Below are 17,665 nucleotides of genomic sequence, written 5' to 3' on the forward strand. Positions count from 1 at the left end.
CCTTGGCTGCAGGTTCCATCCGCGAGGAGAATGGCGTGCGGTGGCACGTGTGTCCCTACTGCACCAAGGAGTTCCGGAAGCCGAGCGACCTGGTGCGCCACATCCGCATTCACACCCATGAGAAGCCCTTCAAGTGTCCCCAGTGCTTCCGGGCCTTCGCCGTGAAGAGCACCCTCACCGCTCACATCAAAACGCACACGGGCGTCAAGGCGTTCAAGTGCCAGTACTGCTTGAAGAGCTTCTCCACGTCGGGGAGCCTCAAAGTGCACATTCGTCTGCACACAGGTGCGGGGCGCTCGGGGGCGCGGGCTCACGGGGTCTGCGGACTGTGGCGGCGGCTGCGAGGGCTCCTGGTCCCGCGTGCGGGTTTGCTCTTCCCTTCCGGAGGCCGGGCTCACGGCGCGTCCCGCACGGGGAGCGGCGGCTCTGAGCGGGAGCAGGGAGCAGCACCCCGCGGGGAGGAGCGCGCGGCCAGCAGACGGCTGCGTGGGGAGCTCGGGGGCCACCTCGCGTGCGCGTGCGGAAGCTGGGCCTTTCTGTGGAAGGGACACCTCGGGAGGCTGGTGCGGAGGCCTTGGGTGCCGAGGGAAAACCGGAAACCTGCTCTACCGTTCGGATATTTTGTCATCGGTATTGAGGTCTGAAAACGTTCCTATTTAGACAGTAATTTTCTAATAGTTTTATTGAGGTGTAATTCACAAATGACCGACTTTACTCTTCCAAGTGAATTCAGAATTCACTTTGTTCAGAAGTTGTGCGACGCACCCAGCACCCAGCCGTCTGTTCTCAACCTTTTTACCCGCTTCCTTCCTGCAGGGAGCCCCAGGCCCACCAGCGGTCACGTCCCCTACGGCCCGGGGTTTCTGGGCCGAGCTGACCTTGGGGTGGAGATTTGAATGTTTGGTTTCGTTTGAGTTTTGTCCTGTGCCCTTCTCAGGCGCCTCCAGTTTCATTCACCGATGAGACTGTAAGGGAAGGAGAGAGCACTGACGGTGGAGCCCGTTTCGGTCGTGGTCAGCAGCGGCGGCTTTGTCCCCGGTGGGCAACAACCTGCCGTCGGCCGCTCGTCTGCTGAGCGCGCAGAGCTGCTGGTGCTGTGCAGACCCGGGTGTGTCGGACGCCGGCGGCCTGTCTGACGCGGCCACTGTCCTTCCCGTTTACAGACGACGGCTCGAGAGAGCGCCGGCGCACACCCCCAGTGTTCTTAGGGACTGGCTATTTGAGCATCTTTTTTTATCTATTTCAGGTTGAAATATTTTACGATGCAAAGTTAACAAATTGTTCTTTAAAATGCTCTTCTGACATCTAAGTATGCAAACAAGGGAAGGTAACTCTCATGGATAACGTCCCTGAAATTACAAGCGTGACATGATGAATATACAAATCAGTATCAAAATACCAGATGTTTATGTTGGCATTAATGGTTAAGATGTGTTTTCTTTAAATAATTCTGTGGTGTACTTTCATTTTTATTAGGGGTCAGACCTTTTGCTTGTCCTCACTGTGACAAAAAGTTTCGAACCTCAGGCCATAGGAAGACTCACATCGCTTCTCACTTCAAACACACGGAGTTAAGAAAGATGAGACACCAGCGTAAACCTGCAAAGGTTCGAGTCGGCAAGGCCAGCGTTCCAGTCCCCGACATTCCTTTGCAAGAGCCGATTCTCATAACTGACGTAGGTAAGATTCTCTCCCCCTTCGTACGATGCAAGGATCATATAAATATTACAGTCTACATAGTTTTAAGCAGGGTATTAATGTAGTTTTTGTTCGGCATTTTTGCTTTATGGCTTAGTATGTTCCACGATCAATATGAAAATCTTAGTTCTGTCTGAACTGTTGCTCAAATCGTGTTCTTGGTTAAGGAAGAAATGATGTGTACAAGTGAAGGTATTAGCATGTAAGTTCTCACTGAAGAAAAATTCTGCTTCAGTAGAGCTATCAGCATGGACAAGGGCTCTTTATGTGAAGTACACGGTGCCTTCTGTTATTTTTATATTAAGATCCCTACGTAGTATGGAACCAGTTAATATTTTATGGCTGCTTTAATCTTTGAACTAAAAGAAAAAATTTCCAGCTTATAAGGCTTTTTTAGTCTCAGTTATTATAATCAAGATAAAGTACAATTTTGTTAACTGAAAAAAAAAATACTTGTTTCTAAAAAGAAAACACTGCTTATGAGAATCTTTTGAAAAATGATTTTTGTGAGTGCTAAACAAAATTAAAGAAATTTCATTGAACTCTGTGCTAAAACTTTTCTTTTTGTGCAGTATCTGTATTTCATTATGTCCCAGGCAAGATAGTTCAGAGTCTATGAACAAAAGTAACATCAATGTATAACTGAATATAAAGGTTAAATGGTATAAAGGGAGATATATTAGATGAATATAAATTATAATCTGCTAATAAGATGATCAGCAATCGTGAATCTTTATGTAGGAGCATAGCATCAAGTATATAAACTAAGAAAAATTAGAAGAAAAGAGAAATATTCAAATTCTAAAGTATAGTGAAAGATCCTCTGAGCAACTTTATGGAACAGTGACTAGAGAGACTTGGAAGTTCACATGTGAAAAGAGTTATTTTATAGCTTTTACTTTATAATACATACTCTTTTAAATATACGTGAAATAGAAAGTTGATCAAATCCTAGGATAGAAAAAAATTAAAATTTTCAAAAGTAGATGTTGTACAGGACACAATTTTTGATTATCAGGGAAAGCATACTGGGACATACTAGATGTAGTAGCTGTAGTTCAGTTAGCTAACACATTGGACGATTTAGATGATGTGGACCTTTTCTAGAATAATGTACTTAAAATTGATTGTAGAAGAAGTGGAAAACTCCAAAACAGACAAGTTGAAGGTCATCCTCCCCAAAGTATTGTTCTCTGATGCTTTTATGTCTGAGGTCCTCTCAGCTTCTGAGGAACTGTGATTCTTAGCATGTTAGTTATTGAAACTCTAGAAGCTGATTAAAGCTCCCATGGGAAGTTAGAATACTTTGATGTCCTTGTCCACTTTTGGTAGTTCACAAAGCAAAGCAACAGACACATTTTACTTAATGTGTATTTAATCTTTACTATAATCTGTAGGTTCTCTCTGGTTTGTGCTCTACCTAAATGTGGAAACATCTTTGAAAGTCAGAATAAATTCAATGTTTATTTAGCGGCCCTAGAATTAGCCTTCGTGTTTGAAAGTTACCTTTAAGTTACCAGTTTTTTTCAGGTTGCTATTAATCAAATCAAACACCTGTGGGTTTCTTGACTTGAAGTCTGTAAACTCTTGTTGAGTTAAACTGCAGTCCTAATACCTCAGATGTTTTCCATGGGTAAAATGGGGTACATTTCACTTGTTGGACTCACAGATGCTTGTTAATCAAAACTTGGACCTAATTAGTGGAAGCAGAATTCTCTTTTGGTATAGGCTGAATGAGATACCTGAGGGAAGTGACTCCTGGGGTGGCTTCACATTGTGAAGTGTGAAATATCGCAAGCATTTATTTTCATGCTTAACTTCATTATGATTTGTATTTGTGTCTGTCTCTTCTTTCAGACTCTGAGCTCCTTGGGGCTCTATAGAAAGGTCATGACTTGAATAACCTTTGGGGGGCAGATTTGGATAAAAATGTGACTAGAGAGTTTTAGCATAGATAGTTAACAATTATTTGACTTCACTGGGAGATGAGCTGTTCTAGTTCAGCCTAGTTACTTAAAACACAGCATGTCATTTAGAATAAGACTGTCACTTAGGAAAGTATTAGAATGCATTAAAACAATAGTACCAAGTCATTTAGTCTGCATATTAAGGGAACACTCTTGGTGGTGTAGTACCATATGGTCATAAAAACTTCCAGAGCTGTGTAGGACATAAAAATAGTCATTCTAAAACCTCTCTGTGCTCCTCATTTGTACAGATGTAAAAACGAATTATAATATTGATTTTGGGTTATATAACTGGTTTGTACTCAAGGTAGAACAACAATCTGCATCTTCTGACCTCTAGACCAGAGTCGTGTTCAGTAAAATTCACTTCCTCTGCACACCCATTACCACTGCACACACAGGCACAGAAGTGTGGAAGAGCACACCATGACTTTCAAGTAGTCACTGTGTCTTGGTACCAAGCACCAGTAATTATTTTTCTCAAGCACCAGAATTTTTACTGAACATGAATAATGTGAAATTTATTGCATGTTATGAATTGTATTTCACTAGACATGCTGTCTCATACTCTAAATGTTTTTTCTTCTAACTCAAGAGCTAAATTTTAAATACAGTTATGTGCAGACTGGGGAGGTATTGGAGTCAAGGTGATCATAATATTCAGAGGGAGTTCATTATTACCATCATAAAAAGCTGAGAGAGTTCATTACCACCAGATCTTTTTACAAGAAACACTAAATGGATTTCTTCAAGTGGAAGTAAAAGAATAATAATTAACACCATAAAGACATAGAAAGTAGCATAAATCTCATCAGTAATGGCAAATATGCAATCATAGTTAGATTCTGCAATATGGTTATAGTGGTGCACTTTACTTACAACTCTCATTTGAAAGTTTAAAAAAAGAGAAGATAGTGAAAATAACCATACAGTAATCTGTTATTACATAATGCAGAAAACATATAAATTATAACAGCAATAACCTAAAATGTGAGGGGGAGGAGAAGTAAAAATGTAAAATTTATGAATTCTATTGAAGTTATCATCCATTTAAAATAGGTTGTTATAAGTTTAAGGTAATCTGTCTAAGTCTCGTGGTAACCATAAAGGGAAATCCTATAATAATTACACAAAAGAGCATGATAAAGAAATTTAAACATACTGATTCCAAAAGGCATCAAAGCACAAAAAGGACAACAGAATAAGAAACAAGGAGCATTGGATTCAGAAAACAATTCACAAAACAACATTAGTAAGGTCTCACCTGTCAATAATTACTTTAAATGTAAACGGACTAAATCCTCACATTAAAGGACACAGAGTGGCTGAGAGGACAGCAAAACAAGACCCAGTGGTGCTGCCTCCAAGAGGCTCATTTTAGCTTTGAAAAGATGCACATAGTCTGAGAGTGAAAGGATAGAAAAAGGCATTTCAAGCAGATGGTAACAAAAAAAGGGGGAAGTAAGTTATACTTGCATCAGACAAAATAGACTTTATTTACTTATTGATTGTTTATTATTATTATTTTTTAGACAGAATAGACTTTAAAGTAGAAATCGTGGAAAAAGAAAAAAGACAAAGAAGGTCATTATATAATGATAATGGGGTCAGTACATCAGGAAGATAGAGCAGTTGTAAGTATCCGTGCATCCATCATGGGAGTACCGAAATATGTAAAGCAGAAACGGAGAGCCAACAGGAGAAATAAAGAGTGACACAGTAGTCATTGAGGACTTGGATACTTCACTGTCAACAATGAACAGACCATTTAGGTGGAGAATCAATAAGAAACTGCAGATTTGAACAACACTGTAAACCAAACGGACCCAGCAGGCATATACAGAACATTCTAACTAAAAAGGGCAGAAGACACATTCTTCTCAAGCATACATCAGACATTTTCTTGATTAGACCATATGTTAGCCCACAAAACAAAGTCTTAGCAAATTCATAATAATCAAAAGTCTCCCAACATAGAAAAGTCCAGGACCAGATGGGTTCACTAGTGAATTTTACCAAACATTAAAGAAGAATTAACATCAACTTTTTCAAATGCTTCCAAGAAAATTCAAGGAGGAAGGAACATTCCTAAACTCATTGTACGAGGCCAGCATTATCGTCATACCAAAACCAGAAAAGGACACTACTGGAAAAGAAAACTAGGTCAATATCCCTGATGAGCATAAATGTAACAATTCTCTATAAAAAACTGCTAAACCAAATTCAGCAGCACATTAAAAGGACCATTCACCAGGATTAGTTGTGATTTATCACAGGGATGCAAGGATGGTCCAACATACGCAAATCAATCAATGCGACATGTTACATCAACAGAATAATGGGGAAAATCATATGATTCCAATAGATGCAGAGAAGACATCTGACAAAAATCTACATCTATTCATGATAGAAAATGTTAACAAATTAGGCAAAGAAGGAACATTTCTCAACATAATAAAGGCCGTGTATGACAGGACTACTGCTGACAATATACTTGATGGTGAAAGGGGAACGTCTTTTCCTCTAAGATCAAAACAAGGCAAGGGTGCCCATTCTCACCACTCCTATTCAACATAGTGCTGGAGTCTTTTTTTTTTTTTTTTAAAGATTTTATTTATTTATTTGACAGAGATCACAAGCAGGCAGAGAGGCAGGCAGAGAGAGGGTTGGGGGAAGCAGGATCCCTGCTGAGCAGAGAGCCCCATGTGGTACTCGATCCCAGGACCCTGAGATCATGACCTGAGCCAAAGGCAGAGGCTTTTACCCACTGAGCCACCCAGGCGCCCCAGTGCTGGAAGTCTTAATTAGAGCAATAGTATCAAAAACAGTTAAATACTTAGGAATAAAGTTACCAAGGAGATAAAAAATCTGTACCTGAAAACTAAAAGACACTGATGAAAGAAGTTGAAGAAGACACAAATAAATGGAAAAGTAGCTCATGTTCATGGACTGGAAGACTTAACAGTGTCACGATGTCAGTACTGTCAAGGCCATCTGTGGGTTCAGTGCAATCCTGTCAAGATTCCATTGTTTTTTTTTACAGAAGTAGAACAATCACTCCTAAAATTGATATGGAACCATAAAGAACCTGAATAGCCATGGAAATTACGAGAAAGAAGAACAAAGCAGGAGACGTTATGTTTTTGATTTCAAGCTATACTGTAAAGCTGTCCTCATTGCTAGTCTGCGTTCCTGGCACAAAAACAAACTGGAGTCCATTTGAAAGCCCAGGCATAAGCCCAAGCGTGTACGGTCAACTAGTATTTGACAAGGGAGCCAAGAACACGCAATGGAGAAAAGACAGTCTCTCAGCCTTAGTGCTGATCATTCACACACAGAAGAGTGAGACGGCACCCTTGCCTTACATGACTTACAGAGAGTAACTCAAAATGGATTAAAGACTTAAATGTAAGACTTGAAACCATAAAAGATGTAGAAGAAAACAAAGGAACAAAGCTCCTTGACCTGGGTCTTGTTAATGATGTTTTTGATAGGACACCTAAAGCACACGCAACAAAATAAAAAACAAGTGGGACTACGTCAGACTACAGAGTCGGCACACAGCAACACAAAGCATCAGTAACGTGGGAAGACAGCCCGTGAAATGGAAATCATTTGCAATCAAGGTACCTGACAAAGTGTTAATATCCAAAATACATGAATGACTCATGCAACTCAATGGCAAAAAAGAAAAAAAAACCCAATAAATACATTAATTAAAAAAAATTAAAAAGTGGATTAACTACCTGATGGACTTTTCTCCAGAGAATATTGTCAAAAGGCTGACAGGTACACGAAAAGATGCTTAACACCTCTGGTCTGTAGGGAATGCAAATTAGAACCACAGTGAGGTGTCACCTCACAGCTTTTCTCATCAAAAAGATGAGAGATGACAAATGTTGAGCTACATGTGGAGAGAAAGCAGACCTTGTGCACTGTTGGTGGGATTGTTAGTAGGTGTAGCTGCAATGGAAAGTTCGTAGAGGATGCTCAGAGAATTAAAACTTGAACTACCATGTGATCCACTGCGGAACTGTATCCGAAGGACATGAAAACGCTAGCTCCGAAAGAGAGCCACACCGCTGTGTTCATAGCAGAATTATTTATAGTAGCCACGAGACAAAAACAACCTAAGTGTCTATCGGTGGTTGAATAGGTCAAGAAATTTTGGAATATTATTTGCCCATTAAAAAAAAGCCAAAACGAAATCCTACCATTTGTAGCAGCATGGATGGACCTTGATGGTGTTACTGCTGAGTGCAGCAGGACAGGCAGAAAGGCAGATGCTGTATGATCCCTTCCATGCGGAATCTCAAAAGAAGAAACCAAAAAAACTCCTAGAACAAGAGGTCCACTTTGTGTTTGCCAGAAGAGGGGCGGAGGGGTATTGGAGGAAGGGGTCGGCTGGGGCTGGGGTGCGCCGTGCTGAGCTGTGGGCCGCACAGGAGGTTTGGGCAGGGACTGAATCCTGAGGCTTCCCGTCACAAGCAGAATGTGTTCTTTCGTTCTTTTCTTTCTTTTCCTTTAATTGTTTCCTTATGGGAGGACGGATACTAGCGCAGTCTCCTGTGGGAACCGTGTCGGCAGCCGCGAGCCGGAGCTCGCTGCTCCCTGCCTTCGGCGTCTGCAGTGACGCCGCCGCCGGTTCCTCAGGAGAACTGGGGGGACCGGACCTGAGGGAAAGAGATTCTCATACGGAGCTGCTCCTCAGTTTCCCAGTCACAGACTGATACGTACCTATTCTTGGAAGTCGCTGTTTGCCCCTGTAGATGACTGTATGCGTGTGTGTGTGTGTGTGTGTGTGTGTGTGTGTCCCTGTCTTTTCATTTTGGGAAGCACAGATATTTGAAATACCTTTTCTCTGAAAGTGAGCCAGAAACCAAGAAAGTGTTATTTTAAACCCCAGGGCTGTCACAATTGATCTTCTGAGTTTATATTCATGTTTTAATTATATTGATATTAGAGCATTTATCTTGCCTTTTTTAAGCACATTTGTCTAACCTCATTATTTATTTTGCATGTTATATGTGATATATAATGTGTTGTTTGTCATCATTTTCTTATTTTGTTGTATTTGCATTTTCTTGCTATTGACAATATATGGAAGCTCTTCTAAGATTTAAATATATTTTCCCCAAATGATGTAACAAGATAAAGCTTTTTCCTCTGTCATAGGAGGAATTTAGAAAGGTTCTTTTTTATGATTTATGTATGTCTGCGTGTACACATGTATTCAGAGAGCGAGGGAGGGAGGCCAAGAGGGGAAGAGAGAGGTTCTCAAGCAGATCGCACGCTGAGCGCAGAGCTTGACGCAGGGCTTGATCCGACCCCGAGGTCATGGACCTGAGCCAAAACCAGGAGTCAGAGTTGACCAACGGAGCCACCCAGGTGTCCTGGAATTTTAGGGAGTTTTAAGGACATTTCCAGTTTGTTTTTGAAACACAAGATTAATCAACTGGAATTCGTGCCTTTCTTTGAGATTAGTAGTTTCCTTATATGTATCGACTGATGGTCTAGTAGGAACGACATGTTACTACTAAGACTGTAGCATGTTTACATGTGTTTGTTCACCCTTTGTCTTGTTTTTTCCTCAAAGTTTGAGACCTGGTAATTAGCCCAACTATGTAACAGAACTTTATATTTGTAAAATCACTGGAACTGACAAAGCATCTGAAAAATGAGGTCTGTCATTTCACTGCCCTGCTAGCTCCAAGTAGTGGACCCCCGCCCCACTTGTGAAGGGCTCAGGACCATTTAGGGCCCTGTTTCTAAGTACATCTGCCTGGACACCCCCTAGAGCTGCTAGCCCTGGCTCGGGGATCACCAAGGTAAGCAGCCGTGTAGCCCCGCTGTGCACCGCAGCACAGTAGGGGAGCACAGCTCCGCAGAGTGAGCTGGACACACCAGTCCAGGGGAGCTCCTTGTGGAAGTTGGAAGATTGATGAACATGGGGTCCCGTGTATTGACTGGGGAGGGCCGTAGACGTGATTCCGTACGCAGTCTGACCAGAACAGTGTGTGTGCTCGATCGCACCTGTGTTTGTGCAGAACCAGCTCTTTTGTTAGTGTGCACACAACTGGTAGTGGCAGTCGTCTCCGAGAGCAGCTTCCCTGGTGTTTCTTCTCACGCTTCCTAATTATTTGAGATGGCCCCGGAGCGCTCACGGGCTGCGTCAGAGTGGGACACAGGGACCCGGCTCCTCCTGCAGGCAGGATTGGGAAGGAAGTGACGCCAGATTGGGAGACCCAAGCCGGGCTCGGGCGCAAGGCTAGGACTGCTCAACCCCCAGCAGAACAGTCACCGGAAGTGAGTTCCAGCTTCCAGGGACACAGTGTTGACCTAGACTCCCTGGTATGGAAAAGAAACGATGAACTAGACATTCTGTGAAGCGATATATGTTGGAGAACCTGGGTTCCAGAAGGCACAGGAGAAACAGTTGTGTGCTTGGGGGCTTGCTACAGAAGTAGGTGGCTGGAGGGGACGCTGTGTAGAGCAGACGTGTCCCGCAGAGTGGGCCTCCGAGGGGCCGGGAGCTGTGAGGGCCGGGGCGGACAGCCCGCGTGAGGGCCCGCCGTCCGATTCTGGCGTCCGGCTGCTTGGCAAAGGCCGACGTGGGCGGGCAGCGCGGGGCTGTCTGTCCAGTGGAGCGGGATCGGGGCCAGGCCTGACCGCTCCTGTGAAACCGCAGGCTTGCCAGCAAGTGGCTTTGTTTCCGCCGTGCAGGGCTCTAGGAGGACATTCCCCTGAAGTCCAGACTCCACGAACTGATTTCAGGTCTCACTCGTTGGTAACTGGGGAGCAGCTTCTCCGGGCCCCTCCTCGTGAGGCCTGGTGTTTTTTGGTGAGCAAACGGCAAAAGCACTAGCTTGTTTTCCTGTTTGTGAAGTGTCTTTTCCCCAGTAAAATAGATGCAAGACAACCTCTGGAGGACCTCGGCTTTTTCGAAATTACTTTGAATTTCATTTATTTTACCTATTTCTAGAAATTTAATGGCATTTGTAGAACTAGTTGCTTAAAATTATTTCACTTTATTTTTCTTTCTCATTGCTTTTTAATGTATGTATTATCTAATAAAGTACAGAAAATTAGTTTCTTAAATTTGTATATTTGTACAGTTCATTTTACTTATGGACTGAGTTTTAAAATTTTTTATTGGTGTTTTTCATGGGAACCACTCATTTCAGGGGTGCCTGGGTGGCTTGGTTGGTTGAGCATCCGACTCCTGGTTCGGCTCAGGTCTTGAGGTCAGGGTCCTGGGATCAAGCCCCGCAATGGACTCCACACTCTGTGGAGTCTGCTTGGAAAAAAAAAAAAAAATCTTTAAAAAGGAAAACAAAGCCATTCTCTTGAGTTCAACAAGGAGCAAAAAAGTGGATTATCAGCTACTACTGCTTTGGAGTTTATAGTTGTAATTAAGTGGTACTTCTATGCTAGTAGTTACTGAGCCTGTTTGCGTAAGATCCCAAATCACTGGGCCTGTGGGTTGCTGTTGAGCTTCTCCCAAGAGACCTCCTATGTAAGCGTCGAGTGTCGCGGCTTCCCCAGCGGACCCAGACCTGACGCATCCCTCTTGTCAGTTGCCCTTTGGGAGAATGTTCACGTGAGCTTCCCGTTCTCTTCGCTGAATTTCCTGGGTCGTTTTACCTGTCCTCGACAGCCGTCATGGGCTCAAGGCTGTGTCCCTGGGACAGGTCCTGTGCTCACACCACGGCCAGGGGAGTGGGGACAGGGGTTGGGGGAAGGAGCTGTGACAAGTGCTGGGTCTGCTCAGAAAACAGCGAGAGCGCAGGGTCGAGAGGGACACGTGAAGGGTTCGTGGGTGGACGTGGAGGGCGAGCCGGCGCTGGGCAGTCGTGGGCATGACATACTTGGTAGGAAGCCGTTGAAGGCATGTGAGCCCGTTGCTTCCTTCAGTGACAGAAGAAGGTTGAGCAGAACAGAGATTTGGAGGCTCACCTTGGGGGTTTGTCCCCATAGGTTCAGTATGTGGTCCTGGGATGGGTGTGCGGGAGCCGACGGGCCAGGAAGCAGCCAGGAGCACAGGACAGCGTTGGAGCTGCTGGAGAGTGAGTGGTACTCTCGCTCGGAGACTAGCTCAGAGACTACTCCGAATGGCCCTGATTCAGCTCCACGGGTCCCGGAGACTTGAGAAGCGGGAAAGGTCGTGGCAGCTTAAGGGCTTGTGCTGTGGGGGTTGAACACCGATCACAAGGGAGGGTTCTGAGTTCCCTTTGAAAACTGGATGGGCTTCGGACGCAAGCATTAGGACAGAAGTCTGATTGAGGAGTGATGGGGCTTTGCTGAGCTGCTGAGTTCTCTCCGGCTTTGGTATTTTTTTCTGCATGGTTTGAGATTTGGGGCAGCAGAATAGAAATGGGGAAACAGGTTTACGAGGCATTGGAGAAGTAGGATCCCCAGGACTGGCCAGTGACTTAACCAGACAGGGAAGGGAGTTCTCAGAAATTCTGAAATACCTGACCCATATGACCAGGGGGAGGGGTGCTTCTCATGTACAAGGAGTTGGGTGGGGGGAGTAACCTAAAAGGTGTCTGCCGAGAAGCCTCGCACGGGAGTTACTGGCACAGTGAAGGGAGCAGGGAGGTTGGGGGCCGGGCCCAGGTCCTGGCGGGCAGCTCTGCCGTCCCGGGGGAAGGAGGAGCAGCCCAGGAGAAGCTGACGTGAAAGTCCTCCTCTTCATGTTCAAGGGGATGCACGGTGATTCCAAAGGCTCAGGTGTGTGTTTGTCCAGAATTGTGTGTAACTCGGGCTTGATGAGACGTGTTATTACGTAGTCAACCCGACGGGTTCTTCCTTTACTGAAAGTATGTCAAGCCTGAAATACTGAAGTTAGCAGTTTTGCGATCCATGAATAACCCTTCAATAACATTTTTATGAAAATGCTGACTTGTTTTTAGAACAAAAGATCATGTTAGAGTCATGTGTTTTGAGTTTACTGCAGTAGTTAGGGCGCAGTCTCCACGCTGAACAACAGGGCTTGAGTGTCCCGATTAACCTACATTTGGGACATAGTTTCTTTAGGTTCCATGCCAACAGACATAGGAGTCCATTAAAAATTGGTTCTAGAGCCAAAGGAAATAACTGTGATGCACAGAGCGTCCTTATGTTGGAAAATACCTGTCTTCCATTAACTTTGTGTTTCCCAATGGGCTTTTTTCTAACACAGTTAAGATAGCTTTTAGTGGCAACGCTGGACTCTATACTTGAACTCCTCAAAATTTTCGTCTTCTGGGGAAAGCAGATGCTTTTTGACGTTTACCTTTTTTAGTGGCATTAACAGTGAATTATTCCTGATTTTCTTTTGGTTTGTAGGTCTTATCCAGCCCATTCCAAGAAACCAGTTTTTTCAAAGTTATTTTAATAATAATTTTGTAAACGAAGCAGATAGACCGTACAAGTGTTTTTACTGTCATCGTGCATATAAAAAATCTTGCCACCTTAAACAACACATCAGGTAAGGTAACAGACTCGGAAATGTAGAGGAAATGCAGTGATGTCGGGAGCCGGTGATGTGGAGAGGTAGTGAGGAGGGTAGTGTCCGCTTTGGGTATTTAAAATGTCGCACTTGACCCCAAAATATTTATCGGTGATGGGCATCTTCTTTTTAGTGCCTCAACTAAAGTATGTGGCCCCAAATGGTCTCTGAGTTTTATTGGCACTCCAGCATTTGCAACATCTAGGACATGCCAGACAGTACCTGGTCTGTCGTGTTACAGTTACATACTTGAGCAGATTTTCACATGTGGTGGTCCGTGTGGAGACTAATGATTGGTGCTAGCGACAGTGAAGCGAGGAGGGACGGACGAGGGACGGGGAAATGTCATGCCGATGTGTAGCGCTTAGGGGCCTCCGCTCTGTGCCTCCTGTGTGGCCTTGGGCAAGTCACCCAAGCTCTCTGGATTTCGGGTTTCTCAGTGCTTAGCTTTAAAAAGTGGTGCTCAAGTGAAAGAATGTGCGAGTGCTCTTTAGAGTATAAAGCGTTATAAAGTTGTAAGAAGCTTATTCATGAAAATTTTTATTCTTTTTAGATCACATACAGGTGAAAAGCCTTTTAAATGTTCTCAGTGTGGAAGAGGCTTTGTTTCTGCAGGAGTGCTCAAAGCACACGTCCGAACGCACACTGGACTAAAATCTTTCAAGTGTCTGATATGTAACGGAGCTTTCACCACTGGTGGGAGCTTACGGCGGCATATGGGTATCCATAATGACCTTCGTCCCTATATGTGTCCCTATTGCCAGAAAACATTTAAGACCTCACTAAATTGCAAAAAGCACATGAAAACCCATAGGTAGGTATAATTCTGATGGTCACTTTTTAGCAATCTCTAACTCCCAGATAGTGGTGGAGGGTGTTTTTAAGAAATCATTGTCTTTGATTCCTGTAGTATTATGTGGAGCTCAGGTGTATGGGCTGAAGAAACTTTTATCGTTGTCTGAGGCTCTGTGAAGAGCCACAACTGAAACGTGAATGCTTTTATTTTTTATGGGTTATTGAGATAGTCTGTGTTGGGCCAAATGCTGTGTGTAAGCTCTCTTAGAACAGGCAGTAGTACCTGCCGCGCTCCCTAGACTGGGTTGATGCTGTCATCCGGTCGTGAGGACAGCAGAGGGGAGCCGTAGTCAGCTAGCCCTGTGACTGCTGGGCATGTTGTCCATGGATCTGCATGGTCACAGTTCTGTGTTGCTGACTTAAAAGGAACAAATGTTTTTGTTACCATGTAAATCCATCATTTGTGCTTGGTTAAAGGGCTGTCCCGTCTCCAGATGGAGGTTAGCCAAGAGGCCCTTGCAGGAACGCCTTTCCGGCTGTGTCTGGAGCTCCCTCCCGGGTGTTTCTGGGGCTCCACGGTGGTCTGTGTGGTAGTGGAAGCCTGGATAAGGCCACCACATCCTGGGAGACTTTGAAAGGAAGAGTCACTAGGTCCACCGTCAAAGAATATTAACCTTCAGCTCCAAAACACTGACTTTCAGGCACTCCTGTAACCCAGGTATCTCTGCCTGGTGTTACGGACAAAACCAGATTGGTAGAAGAAGCATTCGGCAGGTGTTTGGTGTTACCCCTCTGGGTGCCCAAGCACATGGATGCCTAAGCACTTAGGACAAAGACTTGTCTTCTTTCATGTTAGCACAGATGATTACGTAGCTGAGGAGTTGAGCTGCTGTAGTATGATGTGCTGGTGTCGGCGTGGGGGCCGCTCGCCAGTTCTCCGTCCAGCTTGTGCTTTCCTGCATCTTACGGAGGAAATGATGAGCTTCACGTGCGTTTGAGCTGGGGAGCTCGTGGTGCCTAGATGTTCAGGGCCCTGTGCTCACTGCTTGCTGTACTAGGTGCCCAAGAGCCGCACGTGCTGGGAGGGGTAGAGTTTGGACAGGACCTGGTCCAATGGCACACGAAGAAGACCTTTTCTCTGTCCGAAATTCAGGCCTTCTTAAGTCTGTGCACCCGCTGAGGTGGTGTCGGAGTGCCCCCACAGGCCTTGTTCATGGACTTGACAGCCAGGAGAAGAACTTCCGGCAAGTGCGCCGGCTGGTTTTGGCTGGGCCGCCTGTTAGACGGAGTGTTCCACTGGCCGCTGCTCGTCACGGCGTATGCTGAGGGACACATGGCACAGTTACTCTAGGAGACGAGTGTGTGACTTGAGGTGACAGCGTCAATACTGTAGGTCTGGCGTGTTGCAGAGCTGGTGGTCTCCTCCTACAGAGCGGATGGACTGTGGTCCCATCTGCAGGCAGGGGGGAGCACCCCTGTTCCATCCCTTCTTTGGAAGGGCTAGGAATCCCTAAAATACCATACCGACTTACATTGCAAATAAGCACAAAACGTAAAAGCATACAAAGTAGTGAAAGTATAGAAAGTAGTAGCAGTGCAGAGACGTTCCCATGCAAGGCACCCTTGCTGCCCTGTGGGGGGCCGTGCGGAAGCCCAGGGGGAAGGGCCTCGCACTGCTGCCTCCAGGAGACACCGTGTATGTTTTCATACCTGGTATCTCTACTACATTTCTCCCCTTCCTCAGTAAAAGTAGCTGAGAGGTGACTGTTTCTGATACTAGAAAATGAAGACGAAAGCTTTTGTTAGAATTAAGAATGGCGTTCTAGGTGGGCAGATTTGTAAGGTTCTGGAGTCGGGCGAGTGGTGGAGTGTGTTTGCGTCTGACCCTGGTGCCATAGAGCGGGGTCCGACCGGTCATGCCCCTCCCGAGCAGCATGTTTGTCAGGTAATTGTGGGAGCTGCTTTGTTTAGGTTCTTTGACTCATTCACTGAATTCACTGTTTATTTTTCTCTTTGAAATATGAATTGTCAACCTTGATGGAAACGTCCTGGTGCACTTGCTGTATGCAGAGGACATACTGATGCGGACATGGTTTCGCAGAAAGTAGGAACAGCCACGTACATGCCTCCTGGTCTGTGTTCTGTCACCCAGGAGATCGTGGCTCAGATGAGGGGTCTGTGGCCCCAGACCGTGAGGGACAGCAGGTCGCAGGACTCTGTCCCGGTCTGCGCTCCACCTTTGTTCATGATACTGAAATCGGTCCATGGAGGCCCTGTCTTACTTTGCTCAGTTCTTTTTCACTTTAACTCATTGCAGGATGAGTTTTAATTCTAATTCTGACCTGGGACTGTTTTACTTTGAGACATGCGGTGTCTTTTTAATTTTCTTTTTACATCTGAAGTCTCCTGGCGTGTGTTGTCCTCCGCCCTCCCTCGGCTGCTTTCGTGCCTCTACCGTCCGTGAAAGCACTCAGAGTCGAGGGAACTTAATTTTTCTTTGAAATTGTTAATAGCGTTTCATTTCCACTGGTTTGCCACTGCGGCTCCAAAATGAAATGCTTTTCTGGAATGTTGTGTAATGATGGGCGGCTGGCCTAGCAGTTCTTCGTGGACGTGGGTTTTAACCGTGCGGATTGTCGTTGATGTTTTGAAGATACGAGCTCGCCCAGCAGCTCCAGCAGCACCAGCAAGCCGCCTCGCTGGACGACGGCGCCGGGGACCAGCCGAGCGTGCACGTCTCGACGCACATGCAGGTGGGGATGGAGAGCGAGCAGCTGCGGGAGGCGGCCGGCCCCGCCCACCCCGAGGCCATGCTGGACCTGGAGCCGCAGCAGGTGGTGCGCACGGAGGACGCGGGCCTGGGTCAGCCGCTGACGCACCAGCCCCTGGAAGCTGATGAAGGCAAATATCTCTCCAGCCCTAGCTCTAGAACAGTCCGCACGGCCGTGTAGCCGATCATGCGCAGGCCGGTCTGTCTGGGTGTCTCTCGTCTCTGACTGTCTGAGTCCCCGTTGCTTGTGTGTCCACCTGAGAGGGAGTTTGCTGGCATGGGGAGGTACAGACCCAGGACCTCCTGCACGTCCTGTGTCGAGAATAGCTTCCGTCCCAGCCAGCCTCCGTCCATCTGTAACCGCGCCGTGCGGGACTGCGCGCCAGTGTGCCCGGCCCGCAGCCCTCCAGCCGCTGCTGTCCTCGTCGGCGGAATCTGGCTGCAGAGGTGCCCGTCCCACTGTACACAGTGAGCGTGGGGACGCAGCCGAGGCGCCTCCACGCAGGCCGCCTGTGGCCCCGGGCAGGCCTGCTCACAGACCGTGGGCCGGCCGGCTCAGTCTGCTGGTACGGAAGGCCCACGTGTGCATAGGCCTGAGCGAGGTCGGGTGCTTTCTGTCCGCTGCGCTGCCTGGAGCGGTGCTCACCCCAGATCCTGCTGCGTAGTCCTTGGGTGTCCGCGGACTCAGGGCATCTCCCTGGAGAGCTTGTCTGAGTTTGAGACAAAACCGTGAAGTGGGGTGTTCTGGAAGTGCAAACATCATGCCTCCCCTCTACCCCGTGTGTGAACTGTGTGTGCATACAGTAGATGCACTGTACATACTACTTACCTATGTATAAGGTTACATATTTATACAAACATGCAAATACATAGTGTAGATGTAAATGCGTAAGTGCTTATATGTTTATGAACATATAACTTATAGAATAGAGTTAATAATTT

General features: G+C 45.9%; 1 protein-coding gene across 4 annotated transcripts in view; it reads left to right on the plus strand.

Moving 5' to 3' along the window:
• The window catches only part of ZNF236 (zinc finger protein 236), a 99,534-nt gene that overhangs the window by 43,248 nt on the left and 38,621 nt on the right, over positions 1-17,665 (plus strand). For all 4 annotated transcript variants that reach the window (XM_045085241.1, XM_045085238.1, XM_045085240.1 and 1 more), the window contains 5 exons: positions 13-285; positions 1,477-1,680; positions 12,996-13,137; positions 13,712-13,972; positions 16,607-16,854. In XM_045085241.1, coding sequence (XP_044941176.1) covers positions 13-285; positions 1,477-1,680; positions 12,996-13,137; positions 13,712-13,972; positions 16,607-16,854 — 1,128 coding nt within the window. The remainder of the gene's footprint in view (positions 1-12; positions 286-1,476; positions 1,681-12,995; positions 13,138-13,711; positions 13,973-16,606; positions 16,855-17,665) is intronic.

Source organism: Mustela putorius, unplaced genomic scaffold, assembly GCF_011764305.1.
Source record: "Mustela putorius furo isolate JIRA1106 unplaced genomic scaffold, ASM1176430v1.1 tig00000835_pilon_pilon_pilon, whole genome shotgun sequence".
Taxonomy (NCBI): Eukaryota; Metazoa; Chordata; class Mammalia; order Carnivora; family Mustelidae; genus Mustela; species Mustela putorius.